Genomic DNA, 17,305 nt, shown 5'->3' with positions numbered 1-17,305 from the left:
CTAGAAGATTCAAGTCGAGGTTAATTTATCGGTGATCGGTTCCTTTCCGTAGTCAATGCCACTAAAGCTTCAATCAGCAATTGCCTTTTAATTGGCAACTCGGACCAGTGCCTACTTCCTGGCTATTGGGCTTCGTCGCATTCCCCTGTTTGAGAGCTTGCGAATGAAAAGAACGCGGGATGGTCCTTGATGCGCCGTACTCTGCGAAGTAGGTCTGCGTACGGATAGAGTAAGCCCAAAGGTACTCCGTACAACAGTAAGTAGTGCAGCTTCGAGACAAGACATGCGAACGCAGTCGAGGGAAAAGCAAGCACAAACAGCCACGGCTTGTTCCTTGGGCGATTGAGCGGCCAGTCCGGGCAAGGTCGAGCAGAAAAGGGCGGCACCTGATGCTCTTCACCGTCATTGTCCGTGCCTCACGCGCCGCAAGGGATGAGATTGAACCAATTGTGCTTGTTGCGCTTGAGCTCGACGCTCGGCGTAGTCTGCTTTCTGAGTTCTTGCAGCACGATGATCGTCACGATGCAAGGTCACGCGCCTCAATTGATGGCCGCAATGACCAAAGTGACAAGAGAAACCGGCATCTAGAGTCAAGGCACCAAAGATGCTATTCAGCCAGATACATGCATGGTCGTACAAGAAGGGCTGCGTGCGATAAGAGAGACATGAAAGCCAAGGTACCTCACCTACTTGAGGGAGGTACCGTAAGTACATCATTAGGGGGAAAGCTCATCTTGGGAACCTTGCCTTGTGTCGAGTCTATCGGCCTCTCTCTCCGTTTTGTCTGTCTGTCGCCGGCCTCCCGGAGAGTACATTGGCAAATTAATAGACAAATTTCGACACATTTTGAGGCAAGGTAGGCAAGCCGGTCGTCGAATAGGCTTGTTACCTTAAAGTAGCTGTCCCTTAATATGCGCATCTAAGACCGTCAAGTTGTATCCAAGTAGTTTCCGTCGAGCTTTACTGCTTAGGGCGAGGTGCGGTGCATGCTAAGACATTGCCCAAAACAATGGAAGACCTACGGAGTACCTACTTCGTACACCTGGGTGGAAGGTGGAAATGCGGTACCTGCCACTTGGGACTTGAGGTGAGGTAGGTTTGGAAGGAAACGAGCAAGCAACCAAATGGAAGGCAAGCACCAAGCACGCGGCAAGAAGCAAGAAGCAAGCAGGCACACACGACTTGGGCAACGGCAACGGCAGGAGCAACAGCAATAGCAACGAGAGGTACCTGCTTGACCTGCCTCAAACCACCTCAAAGAAGGTACCTCACCTACCTTCAGGTCTATTCAGTTATCTTTGCTTACCTTCCCAACGTGCCAATGTACCGGGGCTTGCTCCGTACCTCAAGGTACCTTAAGGTAGGTACGCACAGCAGCAAGACTTTCCCATCTTCATCCTCCTCCCTCTTGGGACATCTTGGGATTCTTTCTCTCTCCTCCCCGTCCTCGGTGCTTGAACCAGAAATCCTCTCGCTCTCCTTCCATCGCCAATCCAAACACGAACTGACCAAATTCCGTTTCTTCTCGACGAATCACACGACTTTCTGCCGATAGCCCGCCCTCTTCCGTCCCAACTACCGGCGCCTTATCGCTGTCACCAGCGGATTGTTCGGCCAACAAACCCCCATCTGCGGGCAGTCCATCTGCAGTCTGCAGTCGATATCTTGCCTCTCCTCTCGTCGCCTCCTCAAAAGTCTCCACGCCCTCCTCTCGCCCGGGGTGCACAGCTGCGCCTGCAACTGCAAGAAAGAACCCATGGGGCCTTGTCTCACCGAACACCACCACTATTACCACCACCATTACCACCACCACCTCTTTGCTGGCTCGATATAGTCTCGTTCCATCTGCATGCCCTGCAGCACCGCCGTTGAATTCCTATTGGCAGCGGCACCTGGTCCAGCAGCATCATCCTCCTGTATCCTGCCAGGGCCTCGTCCTTCTCGGAATTGACGGGCGCCCAAAAAGACAACGCCAACCTACCTATCTCTGTAAGTCGGTCACGTCTCTTTGGCTTCATTGCTTCTTTCTATTGTCTCCTTCGCGCCTCACCGTCCACCTCCCCCATGTCTTCCCGTACACCCCCTTGCCTGCTTCTGTGACAGTTGTTGCAAATATCACCTCGTCTTCCCATCTTATACCCTCCACGCAAACCACAGCAACAACTGCAACAGACCGACGATCCCTGGCCCCATTGCATCCCGAATACTACTTTACCTCCTCCGCCACCTTGGCCTCGTTCTCCCTCGACAACTTGCAGCATTGGATCCATCTACGAGCAGCAAGCAAACAACTTTGCCTTCCTATCAGTTCGGCCTGCTCAGCAATTACCTGGACCCCTTCCCTCCAATACATCACCCTCATCAGCCCTTTTTCTTCCTCGCCTTGCCTTCCCCCCCAGCCATCCAACTCTCTTTCAGACACCCCTCATCCATGCCATCTTCTCGCTTGCTTTTCCCAGCACATGGTCGAATCCTCCCTCCGCTGACATTGGGTATCTCGCTTGCCAACTAGCCCCGTCCCCAGTCTTCGCCATCTTCCCTGCCCTGATCCTCCGTGGTTCCACAGGCCCTGCCCGATTGCCTGTTCTACCCTGGAGCTTGAAGCAGCCTTAATATGCACGCCGTAGCAGCACACTGGTCGACCAAGTCCATGGACAAGCAGCAACATCCTTGGTGATCGATTCCACCTCGCCGAATACTTAATCAGCAATAATACCTAGCTCCCCGGCTCCATCTCCGTTCTGGGTCCCCAAGACTTTGCAACGAAGCGACGAAGAAAAAAAAAGAAGTGGAAAGAGCAAGAGAAAGGAAAAAAGCAATTAATACCATTCGAACCTACTCAAAGCGCCATCGCTGCATTTACCAACACCGCGTTCCCCCTTCGCCCCATTGCCGACTTTCCTCGCTTCTTGTTCTGCGCGCGCCGTTCTCGTCTCGCTCAGACATCCCCAACTTCCCTCCCCCGCGTCGGACGTCTCCTCTTTACCGCCTCCGTCGCCGCCTCCCGACAACCGTTGCTGCCGCTTCTATTGGGACGAAACTCTCTTTTCATCCGTCACCTGTGCGAGTTTTGACAGCACCAGCAAACACCGTACGAAGCCGAACTGTCCCCGTCCTCGCCCCCGAGCTCGAACGGCCGCTCTTCGTTGCAACCCTGCATCATCCCACCTTGGACCTGTGGATCTACCACCGAAATCCCCCGCTCTCAACCTCTCATCCCGCCGCTGATCCATTTCTACGTCTCTTCCCGCTCGCTCTTTCGCTCGTCGCTCTGCCTTGCCCAGGGCTGGCGTAACAGTTGGCCACCACAGCTCCGTGTCGCATTGCGAAGCCCGCCGAAATTCCTGTTGGAGCAACTTTACTGCGCACCAACTTTTCTCGCTGCAGGAGCTGAAAGTCGTCCGCCTCCCCAACGACATCAAGCGTCACCACCGACCAACGGGCTTCGCACTCGACTCCCACCTGTGAGACCCGACTTGCGACTTGCTGAAATACCGCCCAGCAACTATTATGCTTGCTGTTGCGTGGTGGCACACACATTATCCTCGGAAGCAGAATCCAATCGGCCATCTCTCGATTTCGGAGGAGGCAGAGAGACGTGCTGGCTAGTTTACGGAAGACAAGACGTGGTGGGACGCTAAGGTGCTGCTCTGGAAGGAACGACAAATTCCGGGGACGCACGTAGAATCACCAAACTTCAGATGCGGGCGGACCCCAAATGAGGACAAACCATGGAATGAGCATGGCACCACCGGGAATGGATGGACGAACCTACCACAACGGGGTTCACAACGTTACGCCGCGCCACGATTGGCAACAATCTCAGAACCAGAACTTGTCCGCAGACTCGTCGTCTCGCGGCATGGAACGCGTCTCAATCTCCAACCTACGCACCTCATTCCGCTCCAACCATCCGTCGAACCCCACGATCCGCGCCGTGACACCCGAGTACCATCATCCGGACCTCTCGCCGACGCCGTCCTCGAACGCCGTCTTCGATCCGACCGCCCCTCCTCAGTTGCCCCGTGGCATGACGTCGAACTCCCCTCAAACCTCCCCGAGATCTATCCCGGGAGACTTCTCGAGACGACAAGGAATGGTGTTTAATGACACATACGGTGGAAGCTCCTACGAGAATAACTCAACTAGCCCGCCTCTGAGGCAACAAAGTAGCTTTCGGCCTAGGACACACACCATGGACGGCGCATTACGCCAGCAGTTCATGAATGCTGCCTCTCGAGAGGGCCGCCAGCGTGTGGGGTCGTTTTCGTCTTCCGGATCTCGGCCCTTGTACGACGATGCTCGCTCTCCACCGCCTCCCATCGAGTCCCTAGGTTTCCCGTCCGTCATCCCCGCCCGGCATTCGGAGATTCCCCTAGGTGTCGCAAATAGCTTGAAAGAGAAAAAGTTGTCGACGAAACGTCTGATCAAGCGCCAGTCTTCCCGGCCAACTTCTCCGCCAACAAGCTCAACGCCTTCGGTTGATTCGCTACCTACCCCTGTTCCGACCGAAAATGCGAACAACATTTTGCTCATGATGAAAAATTTGTGTGGGCGCATGAGAGGTGAAATCGAATTCCAAGCTGACTCCCAGGGTCCATGGCAGCTTGGTATCGCATACGTGGACGAAGAGAAGGGGAGTTTAATGTTCGACTCGGGTCACGATGGGCCATTTCACATCCCCCTAATTTCCGACCTCCGCGGATGTCGAGTTGCGCCAGTCACCTTACCTGATGGGAAAAGATGTTTGGAGGTTTCGTGTCCCATCCAGCCCCCGTTGGATCTTCTATTACATCCGCTTTTAGCAGAAGAAACAGATCTCTGGCTTGCGGCTTTACTCTGCTGGCAACAACTTCGCCCTCCGAAAGTGAAACTTTCGAACGGCAACCGGAGTCCCGCGCCTACCGCCCTGCGTCCAGCAGTAAGAAGGCGTGGCTCTGAGAATGGAACAGCGAAAACTACGACTGCATTCATCAAGGTCGGCCAAGTGAGGCTTTGGGACAAGGGGTTGGCAAACTCGCCGAGGGCTATTGTGAAAAGACCTTCCACGAGGGATCTGAGGTCGCCAACCACTTCTTGGCGGGTTGTTTCCCTGCTCCTTCAAGAAAACGGAGAGGTCCGACTCACTACAAGAGATGGCGAGGCTGTCATAGCCGTGGTCGAACTATCTCAATTATCTCGATGCGCTATTCAACAACTGAACCGGTCAGTTTTGGACGAGGAGTACTGCATTGGCATCTTTCCACACTACTCTCCGATATCTACTCAGCTTTCCATATTCCGTCCCGTGTACATCGCCCTGGACAACCGCCTATTGTTCGAAGTGTGGTTTGTCCTTCTTCGAGCATTCGCCCTGCCGGACATTTTCCGACTGGACTCGCCTTCAGCCGACGGAGCGTTGGAGGTCACGGACTTGGAGTCAGAGCTTTCCGGCGAGTTATTCAGGATCGAGAAGACAATCAGTTTGCGGGTGACGGAGGCAAAACTGAAACCCAAGACTTGCTCTCCCGACGTTGGCTTCATCGATCGACAGCCCAAGGACGCAGACCCTTTGATGGGTAGCTACCTGACAGAAGTCATACTGGATGGCGAGGTCCGCGCTCGATCAACGATTAAGACTGGAACCAAGAACCCCTTTTGGCGGGAAGATTACCAGTTTTCGGACCTTCCTCCAACCATGCCGTTCCTTTCCATCATTCTGAAAAGAGTGGATGGGAACCTGGAAAGTTTCAGTCACCAGCTTCAGGCATCACTTGGTTTGCCCAAGACTGGAAACCTGACCGAGATTCTCTGTGGCTCTGTCGACATTCCCCTGGACCATGTTGAACCCGGCAAAGACTTTGAGCGGTGGCTTGAGATATATGACGAGCGACAGCAAGTCATGGGCACAATGCTTGTGAAGCTCCACCACGAGGAGCTTGTTGTTCTCCATTCCAAGGAATACCAGGCGCTGTCAACTTTGCTTCATAGCTTTCCTTCCGGTCTCACCGCTCAGATTGCTGATGCACTTCCTGGCAATCTGCGTCGTCTGTCCGAAATTTTCTTGAATATCTTCCAAGTGTCTGGTCATGCCAACGAATGGCTGCAAACGTTGGTCGAAGATGAGATCGACGGCATTGGCGGCAGCCAAAATCAGATGAAGAAGTACCGATTCAGCAGTCGCTTGAAGTCAAATGAGTCCATGGAGTCATCCAGTGACAGAGAGCAGATTCTTCGCGACATGGGCAAATCTCTTGCAGGAGAGGCCAATCTGTTGTTCCGAGGCAACACGCTGCTGACGCAAGCTCTCGAATTTCACATGAGACGGTCAGGAAAGGAGTATCTTGAGCAGATGTTGCAAGCCAAGATTTTCGAGATCAACGAGACCAATCCCAACTGCGAAGTCGACCCGAGCAAGCTCAAACCTGGCGAAAACATCCAGGAGCATTGGACAAGACTCATACAGCTGACAACTGAGGTTTGGCAATGCATTTGCAAGGAGCCCACGAAATGCCCACCGGAGCTTCGGTCAATCCTCAAATACGTACGAGCCGTGGCTGAAGATCGCTACGGCGACTGGCTGCGAACCGTCACATACACAAGCGTGTCGGGTTTCTTGTTCCTCCGCTTCATTTGCCCGGCGATTTTGAGTCCCAAACTCTTTGGTCTATTGAGGGAACACCCTAGACCCCGAGCCCAGCGAACGCTCACATTGGTTGCCAAGGCACTTCAGGCCCTTGGAAACCTGTCTACGTTTGGCAAGAAGGAAGAATGGATGGAGCCGATGAACAAGTTCCTGGGTTCCAATCGTCAGTCAGTAAAGGACTACATTGACATGATCTGTGCCATTCCTGTTGAACGCAACAAGGTCGCCCTGGGTCCATCCTACTCGACCCCTATTGCAATTCTTGGACGGCTTTCGCCAACGGCACGAGAAGGATTCCCTGCACTGCCTCACTTGATTGACCACGCTCGTAATTTCGCAGCACTGGTCAGGATGTGGACCGAAGCTAACCCTATCGGAAACGGAGAGGTAGTCAAACCGGTAGGCGGCGAAGATGACATCCTCATCTTCAATGAAATGTGCTTGGTCTTGCAGGAGCGTGCAGACTTATGCTATTCGAAAATGGACGGGTCTTCTCATGAGACAGCGTCCCTTCCTGCCTCCGATTTCGCCGACGCTATGGAGCACAACTCCGCTGTATTGGATTCCATGAGCCTTTCCACGCATCACAACAACCACTCAACACCGACCTCGGCGAACACTTCTACAGTTTGGCTTGACCAAGACAATTACCAACCTCCAGGGTCGGCTGGTAGCGACGTGTTGATCGATGTGCCTACGCGAAGAAGCCGCGAGCATCGCCGTGGCCGAGAGTTCAGCTCCCTGCGGCAAGCGTCTGGACACTCCGAGCACGCGTCTTCGCATTTAGCTACGCTCAAGCGGAATGGCAGGGCTACCCGTCACATTCTGTCTGGCATTATGAAGCCGTTCGCGCGGAGTGACTCGCCTGAGTCGTCTCCATCAACGACACGTGGCAAGAATCTCGACCGATCATGGAACACTGGCTATTGATACGCCTTATTTCCCATTCATTTTTCTTTGTTCATCACTACTTCCACACATTCGCACACGAATCAAAACCAAAAAAAGTCAATGGCTGAACGACGAGTCAAAGTCTCTGCATTCTTAACGAGGAGGATATCTGGATACGCCCAGCTTGGAGCGTCAAGAGGGTGCGGGAGGGCAGCACCTCTTCTGCATTACTGTTACCTGCGCCGTAATTGAGGGCAGGCTTGGGTGGGCAAGGATCGACTGAACTACCTCTGGCGTTTCTCCATTTGCACATGTTCATCAACGGAGCCTGCTTGGGAAGGTTCCTTTCTACATGTTCAGGCATTCGGTTGGAGGGAGGGTCGGCCCTATTTGTTTTCTCTTTCTTCTTACACCCAACCCATCCCGTGTTCGTCTCTTCTTCCTTGCCAACTTTCTTCTGAGTTGGTTGTAGGGTAGGTAGCCGTCGCACCATGGGCCACGAATGAATATACCCAGACATATCATGACTAGCATTTACATGTCTTGCCTCATAATCACGCCGCGAGACTCGTCACAGCATACATCCCGTCCCTTTTAGAACAAAACGAAACGAGCAATGTGTATAATATAATGATATTGAACTTTCAGTCGAGGTATCTACCCGTGAATTTTCTTGTGTTTTCCAGTGCCTGCTTCTCTGTACGCCCCAATGTTTCAATGAATTAAGAGAATTCCCTTGTTTTTAGTAGCCCAGATCATAATCGTCATCCACCAGTCTTCGCTCCCTGCCTCATGCCATCAGGGTCACACATCGTCTTTGCCGTGAATTCCGATACAGTCCCCGGTACGATATGCGACGTGTTACGCCCTTTCTGAGTGCCTCCATCTATTGGAAGAACTTCTTGTAGGCCGCCTTCTCCTTGGCCGCACGGGCTGCCGCCTTCTGCTTGATGGCATTAAGCTCGTGGAGAATGACCTTATCATCCGGCACGAGCTTGTGCGCCTCTTCAAGATCCTTGATGGCGTTCTCCTCATCCTTGAGGCGAACATTGGCGAAGCCGCGGCGGTAGAGGGCCTTGGCGCGGTCGGTGTCCTTGGTTCCGGCAACATCGAGAGCGTACGTAGCCGTCTTCGCGGCATCATCCCAGGCCTCGAGCTTGATATTGAGCAAAGCTGAGTTGTTGTTCAGGGTGAAGCGGAGAGCTTGGAGTTCCGCCTTGGTAGAAGCGGGCTCCTTCTCCAGGTCGGGCTCCTCGTTGATGTAGCGGAGACCCTTCTGGTACTTCTCGAGACCGAGGTTGAAGTCGCCGGTCTTGAAAGCCTTGTTGCCGTAGTCCTTGCAGGCGGCAGCAATCTTGATGACTTCCTGGGCGTCAGGCGGGGTTGCACAGTCCTCAGGGAAGTCCTCGTAGGTGTCGCCCATGGCGTCCGGGGCCTTCACGTCGGCTGCGAGAGCGGCGTCTCCGGTCAATTCGCCGCAGTCTGCGATGATGGCGTCCTTGAGGGGCTTGTCGCCCGACTCGGTCTGGAGGTTCTCGATCTGGCGGACGACGGACTTGCCGTTGAGGACTTCGCCAAAAACGACATGCTTGTTGTCGAGATGAGGCGTCGGGACGGTGGTGAGGAAGAACTGAGAGCCGTTGGTGTCTGTTCGTAGTTTTATCAGCAAAAGCTTCCCAAATACCAGTCATCGTAGAGCACTTACTAGGTCCAGCATTAGCCATGGACAGGAGGAAGGGACGGTCATGCTTCTTAGGGAAAGCCTCGTCCTCGAACTTTGCTCCGTAGATGGACTCGCCGCCAGTGCCATTGCCCTCGGTGAAGTCGCCGCCCTGGATCATGAACTGCTTGATAACGCGGTGGAAGATGGAGCCCTTGTAGTGCAAAGGCTTGCCGGACTTGCCCAGGCCCTTCTCACCGGTGCAGAGGCAGCGGAAGTTCTCGGCCGTCTTGGGGACGAGGTCATTGTAGAGCTCCATGGTAACGCGGCCAGCGGACTTACCGCCGACTGTAATATCGAAGAACACGCGCGAGCGCGCCGCCTTGTTCTCGGTTCCCTCGGCGGACATTGTGACTGCGTTCTGAAGTACGAATTGAACTCTCGGAGATTGATCAGGCTGGGAATCTGTACTCGATCCAGTAGTGCGGGGTAGATGTGGCTGCCGCAAATGAGATTCGCGAGACTGGTATGCTGTCGATGATTGGGTCGAAGCTAGCAGGAAGCTATGGTTTGTTCACGTTGAACGTGAGAAGTGTTGTTCATACGATTGAGTCGAGAAAAGTACCTAGGGTAAGGTAGTATAGCTTCGTCTGCAGAACGCTGGTGGTGGAGGTGAACGATAAATGCTTCAGCCCAGAGCTAACCTGGAAGGTGGGGGGGAGGTACGATGGAACTTTCTGGTAGCTCGGACGTTTGGGCGCGGGGCAGTCGCACCACCCGCTGCATCTCACTGCCTGCATGCTTCACCGGGAAGGAGCAACAGCTTCGGAGTAGGCCAATCAGAGGATTCTGTTCTACCGATGTCTCTTTCCTGCCCTGTTATCGACTTTCTCTTAGGTGCCTAGTAAGTTGCGGCACCTCATGTGAGGCCGAAGGGACAACGTGAGGCAAACGGAAACATAGAGCCGAAGTAAGATATGCAGCTGAAGCAGGCAGCCTTGGTGCAAATGAGCTGCAATGTCTCTGCCTGCATTCTGAGGTATCACCAAAATGGCAGGCCTTTCTATCGTAGTTGCATCTATGCGTAGAGTTCTATGTATAAGGCATGGAATTGCAACCATTCAGATCTTTATTTGACTGCAAGGGACCCAAGAGACGGTCCGTTGCTATTTGCCATCACTTCTTGAGACTTCCAACGAACGAAATCCGAGTTGCATTCATGGTGTATCTTGGTTTCGCTCAAGCCAACACCCGACTTATGTCAGTGACACTGAATAGGTCATGGCACATGGCATTCGAAAGCTCTTGAAAATGATCATGGCTTGGGGGCCGACTCTGTGTTGAGCTCAAACGTGACCTAAAGGCTCAAATTAGTACGCAATCACCAGTTGTCAGTGGCTTCAAGGGTCACAAACCGGTCCATCATTGACAGAAGCCACGGCCATCATAGCCTGGAAGCGCCCATCCTTGACCTTTTCGGCCGCGTAGCTATCCTGCAACTTTTGCAAGAAATGGTGGTAGAGCCTTTTAGCATCCTCGGCTCCTGCGCTGAGGCGGAAATCCGGCTTGTTCTTGACGATCTTGGCGAAAAGTGTGAATTGAGACACTGTGAGGGTTATCAGTTGTCTGAAGAAAGCTCGTCAGGAGCCCGTCACGGCAGCCTACATACCGCAGAGGATTTCTCCGTCAATGTCCGGGACTGCCTTCTTCCACTAAGACAAGATTAGATGCAAGTATTGGAACATTCGGGATTTGATCAAACGCACCCTTGCGCCGGCATCATCGTCCCACATTCTGAGCTTCAACACTTTGTTTGCTAGGTTCTCGGCATCTTTCTCTGTATCTTCGGGAGCCACAGCAGCAAGAACAAGAAGTCCCTTTCCAATGGAGGAAATCACTTCGTTGTCCACGGTCACTGACCCAGACAGCACCCGCTGTACGATAGCTAGGAGGCATCAGCATCTCACATCACCATGCAGTAGTTCACTCAGTGAGGAGACGGTGGTCTCACCTTTCATTTTGCACTGCACCACTGCAAATGTCGGAGGCGATACAGCGGAGTAATCTGATACACAGGTACCAAGAATAACAAGCAGTGAAAAGCTCTTCAAACACGGTCGATAGACCGGAACGTGGATCCTTCCGATACTATTACCCGGACGAGGATGAAGTCCAAACACAAACGGAGCAGCTAGAGACCACTGAGTGGTCTGTATTCGTATCGCCCGGGAAATTGCAAGCTACAAGCCGAGCGCGGCGGGAACAAACAGGCAAACGGGCGGCAAACCACACGGAAGCGAAGCAATCAACAGACCGGTACTTGGCCTGGCAAGTCGTAAGCGCTTTTGTCTATCAGCCCTCAGATATTGCTTCAAAATTCCTTGGATTCAGAGCAAAACCAATGCCACTAGCACATTGCCTTCCCTGATTTGAATTACCGGTAATAATACCTTACAGAATGGGCAGTCTTGCATCCCTGAACACGGCGGAAAAGGGCAGCTGGCAAGGCTGGGCTCAGCAGTGGTCCGTGTCAATTTCAGTGACGACGTCTAAGTAGCCTAAACTTCGCCCAGATAGACAGAAAGAAACGTGGTTTGGCCTTGCATGCTTCTATACTCCCTATATGAGATATTCAATTGTGAAAGTGACTATAGATAAGTACCAAATCATTAATTACGTCACCTAGGAATTCAAAATGTCACACAGTCTTGGTTTTAGCCTTGAGAATACCTACTTGTAACCTCCCCATGCTTCACTCTCTATCGGTCTTCAGGTACCTGCAACCTTCACCTCCCACACAGCATCCTCCACACAGCATCCTCCACCCAGCTCTTTCTTCTGCATGCGCGCATCCTCAACCCATCAAACGCCTCACTCCCGGCAAGCAAACCTGTATTGCGCAACCAACGAACGCCGGTCAACACGGCGTAGCAGTCGTCACGCGAGGGACAAACTCCCCATCCATCCACCCACATCGCGCCCATCACTCCTTCGACGGCCGTCTGCGACACGAGCACAGCTCACTGAAAACCAGCGTCAATCACGACACACCTGACACAACCGACGAACCCAACCCGTCGGTATCGAGACACGTAATTCGGCTCAGCATTTTCATCTCGGCCACACACACAACCCGACAAGATGGCGGCACGCAAACTCCAACAAGAAGTCGACAAGTGCTTCAAAAAGGTGTCGGAAGGCGTTGCCGAGTTCGAGGCCATATACGAAAAGATTGAGCAGTCCAACAACATCTCCCAAAAAGAGAAGCTAGAGGACAACCTCAAGCGCGAAATCAAGAAGCTCCAGAGACTACGCGATCAGATCAAGACATGGGCAGCAAGCAACGACATCAAGGACAAGTCTCCTTTGCTGGAGCATCGAAGGTTGATCGAAACGGTTGGTCTACCGACTCCCCGGTCGCAGCTCTTCCCCGCGGTCCCGCTAACCCCCCTTTGCAGCAAATGGAGAAGTTCAAGGCCGTAGAGAAGGCTATGAAGACCAAGGCATACTCCAAGGAAGGGTTAGCCTCTTCAGCCAAGCTCGATCCCCAAGAACAAGCCAAAGCCGAGGCAAGCGACTTCCTAAATAGCATGGTTGACGAACTCGAGCAACAAATCGAAACCCTAGAAGCCGAGGCCGAAGCGATACAAGCGACGATGAAGAAGGGCAAGAGCCAAACTGCCAAGGCGGAACGAATGGCCGAGATCGAGCGCATCATCGAACGTCACAAGTGGCATCAGGGCAAACTGGAGCTTATTCGAAGATCTCTAGAGAACGGCGGAGTCGACACGGATCAGGTTACCGATCTGGAAGAGACGATTCGATATTACGTCTCAGATGGCATGAATGATGACTTTGTCGAGGACGAGGAGATGTACGAAGAGCTCGCTCTGGACGAGGACGAGGGCGCATTCGGCGTACCTGCAGATGGCGACAAGGGCTCATCGCAAGACGCTCAGTCAATAGCGGAGGAACCGACACCCGAGCCAGAAATCATCAAAGCTCCCCCGAAGCCCAAGGCGGTAGCAGAGGCATCTGCTTCGGGACGCAGATCGAGCTCACAGAACAAGTCCCCACTGCCTGCGCTAGCCACCTTACATATGCCGACTATCATTGGCAATGGCGCAGCAATTGGTCCTACGATGAAGCCAGCGGTGGCCCCCGCAAGACCTGCGGAAGGCCTCAAATACGCATCTGCAGCGGCCGCTGCGGCAGCGTCAGACAAGATTGGCATCTCTCCCTTGCCCCCTCCACCAGGCGCAGCACCCGTCACTGCCAATACCCCAGGGTCGCAGTCAAAAACCAGCGCAACAAGCTCACCTGCAACGACATCAGCACATCCTGTCGCAGCAAAGGAGCCCGAACCCAAGCAACCCCCAGCACCATCAACAACCGCAACCGAACCGCCAATCGCAAACCCAAGCGCCAGCGCAAACGCAAGCACAAGCACAACCCCAAGCGCTAAGGCCGTCTCGGCCCCTACCAAGGCAGAGAAGCGTGCGAAAAAGGAGCAGGCTGCGGCAAGTGCTTCAGGAGCAGCGAAAGGTAAGTCTGCCCACTATCGTGACCACTTTCATGGTTTACTAATGTTCTTTAGCATCTCAAACAAACGGTGCCACGAATGGAGTCAAACCTACAGCAGAGGAGGAAGAGTCTATATATCACCTCCCGTCATCTCTGCAAGACCTCGTCGAGTCCTTTGAAGCTTCCCGCAAGCGCCCGGCGCCTTTCAACTCGCCATCCACGCAACGCATGCTTCAGACGAGTCAGGCCACATGCCCCGACATTATGGATGCAGACGTACCCAGAACGTACCGTCCCGACTTGCGATTGACATCGACCGGCGTTGGCTTTCCTCAGGAGCCGCTTCCTTTGTTTGATGACCCGCGGCTATACTCACGTATTGACCCGGATACGCTTTTCTACGTCTTCTACTACAAGCAAGGCACGCCTCAGCAATATCTTGCGGCCAAAGCCTTGAAAGACCAGAGCTGGCGGTTCCACAAGCAATATCAAACCTGGTTCCAGCGCCACGAAGAGCCAAAGAACATCACCGAAGAATTCGAGCAGGGCACATACCGCTTTTTCGACTACGAAAGCACATGGTGAGTCATTTTGCTTCAAGACGTTAGACTGAGGCAATTAAGCTAACTCGACGGGCAGGATGAACCGCAGAAAGGCGGACTTCAAGTTCGCGTACAAATTCCTTGAGGACGATGTATGAATGGGCAGCAAGGTTCACAGGGTTTCATGCCAGGCGTATGCCTCGGATTGGGATGGGGGCCTCGAACCATCGGTATCGGGAGGAACGGCGTTGCCTCTTTTTGCGGAAACATACAGCCAAGGTCTATCTGGCTCATCTTTGTTGAAGTACACTGACTATTGACTGGCTATGGAAAAGGGGAGGCTACAGGCCACCTCAGTTCGGCTTTTGCACATGAAGACATAAGAACCCATTCGCAACGCGCGTGACCTTTGATTGAGCACTTTCGGCACGCCAAGGCCGTTTGCCCTGTCCTGATATCAGGGACCCTGTCCTCGGCGGTCAGCATAAAGGCAAAATAAGATCCCGGTAGGTGCAGCGTGTTCTGGCCCTGTCGGGAATGGCCTGTTTCCGCAAGGTACTCCATACAACTACCTTCCTGGACACTATGAGAGCTGGGGGAGGGAGTCGATGGCGGCGTGCACCCCGGCGCCCGGATCCAGGCTCGGCCGAAATAAGTCGAGAAGACCAACCTACAGGTTCCATGGAAGCTCCGGCCACCCCGACAGCTGCCCCGTGTGGATCCGTCTCTGCGTGACACAGAACATAGCCGCCTGCTGGTGGGTTGGCGAATACCTTGTCCCCCGCGATTCTCCAAGTCTTGGACGTACCTACTGACCACCCAGGACGAATTGGGTTATGGATGTGCCGGTGGATGTTCCGAATGGCCAAATCAACGCCAGGGCTGAGGCGACAATGACGAAGCTTGGGACTATGGAGGGTTGCAACCAAGCTTTCCTGCCAGCGCAAACCATCGACATTCTGCAATAAATAACTCCGCCACTTCTCTTATCACAAGCCGGGCGAAAATGGCCAGGAGGTATGAGGCACGTCGGTATGAAGCGAAATGACTGGACGGGCCAGGGCCAGTAAGGGTAGCCAGTGGTGTTGAAGCGTCCCGGTCGACACATGTAGGTGCAGGGGAGAGAAGAGCAACGTAAGAGTGTCGACGGCGGCAAAGCGGCAGTCTCTCATCTGCGTGCTTACCTACCTAGTTGCTAAGGTAGTGATGATTCGCCAGGTGTAAAGGGAACATCCAATGTTGACATGGTATCTCAAATCTACCTTATTCCATAGGAGGTAGGTAGACCGTAGCACGCGTAGGTATTAAGGTAGAGCGTCACAGCGTGCCGAGAGTGTCGAGAGGGTGGAACGTGAGAAGGTAAGGTTAAGGTAGGTGGTGGGGCAGGGGGCAGGCCCAATGGAGGGTCATGATGCACCACCACCTTCCGACATTGACAGGGCCTTGCAGGCTTGCACGTTGACGCAGCACAAGCGATGGAAGGCTTCTAGAAGGTTATCGGGGCCCACCTTTCCTTCCCCCCGGGCGCATCGCGGACCTGCCAACTTGCCTCCTTCCCAACTAGCAACCGTGAACCCAGTCGAACGTCAAGGGTAGGACCCAGCAGAGACCCGTTGGCAGAGCGGTTTATTCAGATCACCACCTTTTCCTCGACTCCTCAAACTCATTCCTGGCCACCCACGAGGCTCGAACACCTCTCTAAGTGACTCCAACTCGTTGGAACGAATCCACATCTCGACTTGCTCAACCCTCTTCCAACAGTATCGCCTACCAGGCCTTCGTGTTTTCTTACGCCAGAAAATGGCTCGTCCGAGCAGAGGGGCCCATCAGAATGGATCCTGCTACTACGAAGTGCTACGTATGGATATTCGACATGCGCCTTTTTGAAGATCCAACAGACTTCGAGTTACACTAGCATGACGAAAAAACGCACCTTTTCGTATCGACGTATCCTCTCTGACTTGCTTCACCGAACCAAACCTGCATCGACCGTCAGCCGGACATGGAGCCCGCCCGCGCTATCTCCCGACATGGCTCCTCGCAAACATGGAAAGCGGTCCCCCGATGCCCATAGACCCCATCTTAGTTCTTCCATAGCCCTGCGCGAAACGTATGGCACCTCCCTATCTTGCTTGAGGCACCTGACCATCGCTAGGTATCGTTTGCGCGAAAAAATGAATCTTCACCATCTTACAGAGTCATCATCGCCGTCACCGCCTGTGCCACCCTTCCCCGTCCACGGTCGGTACACGCTCAGAGGGGGCAACCTGTCCGAGGAGACTGAATATCGGACCTTAAATCGCCCCGGAACCGGCTCGGTTGGTTGGCCATCACTCATCAGTCCTTCTAGGTCTCAGGCTATTCTGGTGGGCAACATGCAGCTTTGCGGCGGATCCAGCGGATTGGCCCCCGATGGAATACCTCGATGTGACAATGGCTGCACTGCAACTGCGCTGCGCAGCACTACACAATCCATCAATGAGCCGTCACAGCAACTCACTCTCACGAAAGCAACCGAGGTACAACGGTACTCCGGATCCAATGCCTGCCCTAGATGGGGAATCGCTTCGCTGGGCAGAGGGTCCTATGCCAGAGACTCCATTGGATTCCAAATCGCCCCCTAGGCTTACTATGGCCTCACCTACCCGATTACGATTGGACCAGTGAGGAACTCATGATTTGCGGTACCATTGTTTCTTGGCTGATTCCACTCTAGCATTTGGACCCTGCACAGCAGCAAGGGCTGGGACTGCGAGCGTTCACGCGCACACTAGTGTGGCAGTGCGGGGCCAGGCAACGAGATATTCTACCAGTCAAGCCTCTCCTCCGCGATTCCGATCTTCAGTCTATCTCGACAGCCGCATCGCATCCTGCCAAGTCCGCCCCGAGCCCGAGCCCTACAACGCCCTAATTACTACCATCCATTTGCTATGCCACTGAGCGACAATCTTTCGCCATGCCATGACATACCTCGCACTTGTCGGGTTCATAGCTTACTGGCTTCTTTTCGAGTCCCTTGTCCGGTCCTGCACTAGACGCGGTACCTCGACACCTCGAGTCCCC

General features: G+C 53.7%; 4 protein-coding genes across 4 annotated transcripts; 2 read left to right on the top strand and 2 right to left on the bottom strand.

Moving 5' to 3' along the window:
- Window positions 1-3,742: 3,742 nt before the first annotated feature.
- Window positions 3,743-7,555, top strand: BDP81DRAFT_308529 (GTPase-activator protein for ras-like GTPase; the record flags this gene model as incomplete). Its single annotated transcript, XM_060583470.1, has 1 exon — window positions 3,743-7,555. The coding sequence occupies one exon, from the start codon at window positions 3,743-3,745 to the stop codon at window positions 7,553-7,555; it is 3,813 nt and encodes a 1,270-aa protein (XP_060450511.1).
- Window positions 7,556-8,402: 847 nt separating this feature from the next.
- On the bottom strand, window positions 8,403-9,585 carry BDP81DRAFT_308656 (cyclophilin type peptidyl-prolyl cis-trans isomerase/CLD; the record flags this gene model as incomplete). The annotated part of the gene is made up of 2 exons (XM_060583480.1): window positions 8,403-9,163; window positions 9,222-9,585. 2 exons carry the CDS (start codon window positions 9,583-9,585, stop codon window positions 8,403-8,405), a joined length of 1,125 nt encoding a protein of 374 aa, XP_060450510.1.
- Window positions 9,586-10,011: 426 nt separating this feature from the next.
- Window positions 10,012-11,658, bottom strand: BDP81DRAFT_415784 (D-Tyr tRNAtyr deacylase-like domain-containing protein). The gene is made up of 5 exons (XM_060589480.1): window positions 11,188-11,658; window positions 10,943-11,121; window positions 10,846-10,888; window positions 10,592-10,782; window positions 10,012-10,533 (listed from the first exon to the last, which is right to left on the bottom strand). The coding sequence occupies exons 1-5, from the start codon at window positions 11,192-11,194 to the stop codon at window positions 10,492-10,494; spliced, it is 462 nt and encodes a 153-aa protein (XP_060450509.1). The 5' UTR covers window positions 11,195-11,658; the 3' UTR covers window positions 10,012-10,491.
- Window positions 11,659-12,043: 385 nt separating this feature from the next.
- On the top strand, window positions 12,044-14,710 carry BDP81DRAFT_339525 (Not1 N-terminal domain, CCR4-Not complex component-domain-containing protein). The gene is made up of 4 exons (XM_060586006.1): window positions 12,044-12,572; window positions 12,635-13,721; window positions 13,774-14,281; window positions 14,340-14,710. Exons 1-4 carry the CDS (start codon window positions 12,318-12,320, stop codon window positions 14,398-14,400), a joined length of 1,911 nt encoding a protein of 636 aa, XP_060450508.1. The 5' UTR covers window positions 12,044-12,317; the 3' UTR covers window positions 14,401-14,710.
- The last annotated feature ends 2,595 nt before the right edge of the window (window positions 14,711-17,305 follow it).

The sequence above is a fragment of the Colletotrichum phormii genome (genome assembly GCF_030913505.1).
Source record: "Colletotrichum phormii strain CBS 102054 chromosome Unknown BDP81scaffold_2, whole genome shotgun sequence".
Classification (NCBI taxonomy): domain Eukaryota; kingdom Fungi; phylum Ascomycota; class Sordariomycetes; order Glomerellales; family Glomerellaceae; genus Colletotrichum; species Colletotrichum phormii.
This window is presented reverse-complemented; position numbering and strand designations above follow the sequence as displayed.

What these genes read in the sequence shown, in the direction of transcription:
- BDP81DRAFT_339525 (XM_060586006.1), top strand. Translation starts at nt 12,318, where the DNA reads ATGGCGGCACGCAAACTCCAACAAGAAGTCGACAAGTGCTTCAAAAAG. An exon ending in ATCGAAGGTTGATCGAAACG is followed by an intron (nt 12,573 to 12,634) that starts GTTGGTCTACCG and finishes CCCCCTTTGCAG; the next exon opens with CAAATGGAGAAGTTCAAGGC. An exon ending in TGCTTCAGGAGCAGCGAAAG is followed by an intron (nt 13,722 to 13,773) that starts GTAAGTCTGCCC and finishes AATGTTCTTTAG; the next exon opens with CATCTCAAACAAACGGTGCC.
- BDP81DRAFT_415784 (XM_060589480.1), bottom strand. An exon ending in ACGATGATGCCGGCGCAAGG is followed by an intron (nt 10,889 to 10,942) that starts GTGCGTTTGATC and finishes ATCTTGTCTTAG; the next exon opens with TGGAAGAAGGCAGTCCCGGA. An exon ending in CTTCTGTCAATGATGGACCG is followed by an intron (nt 10,534 to 10,591) that starts GTTTGTGACCCT and finishes TTGAGCCTTTAG; the next exon opens with GTCACGTTTGAGCTCAACAC.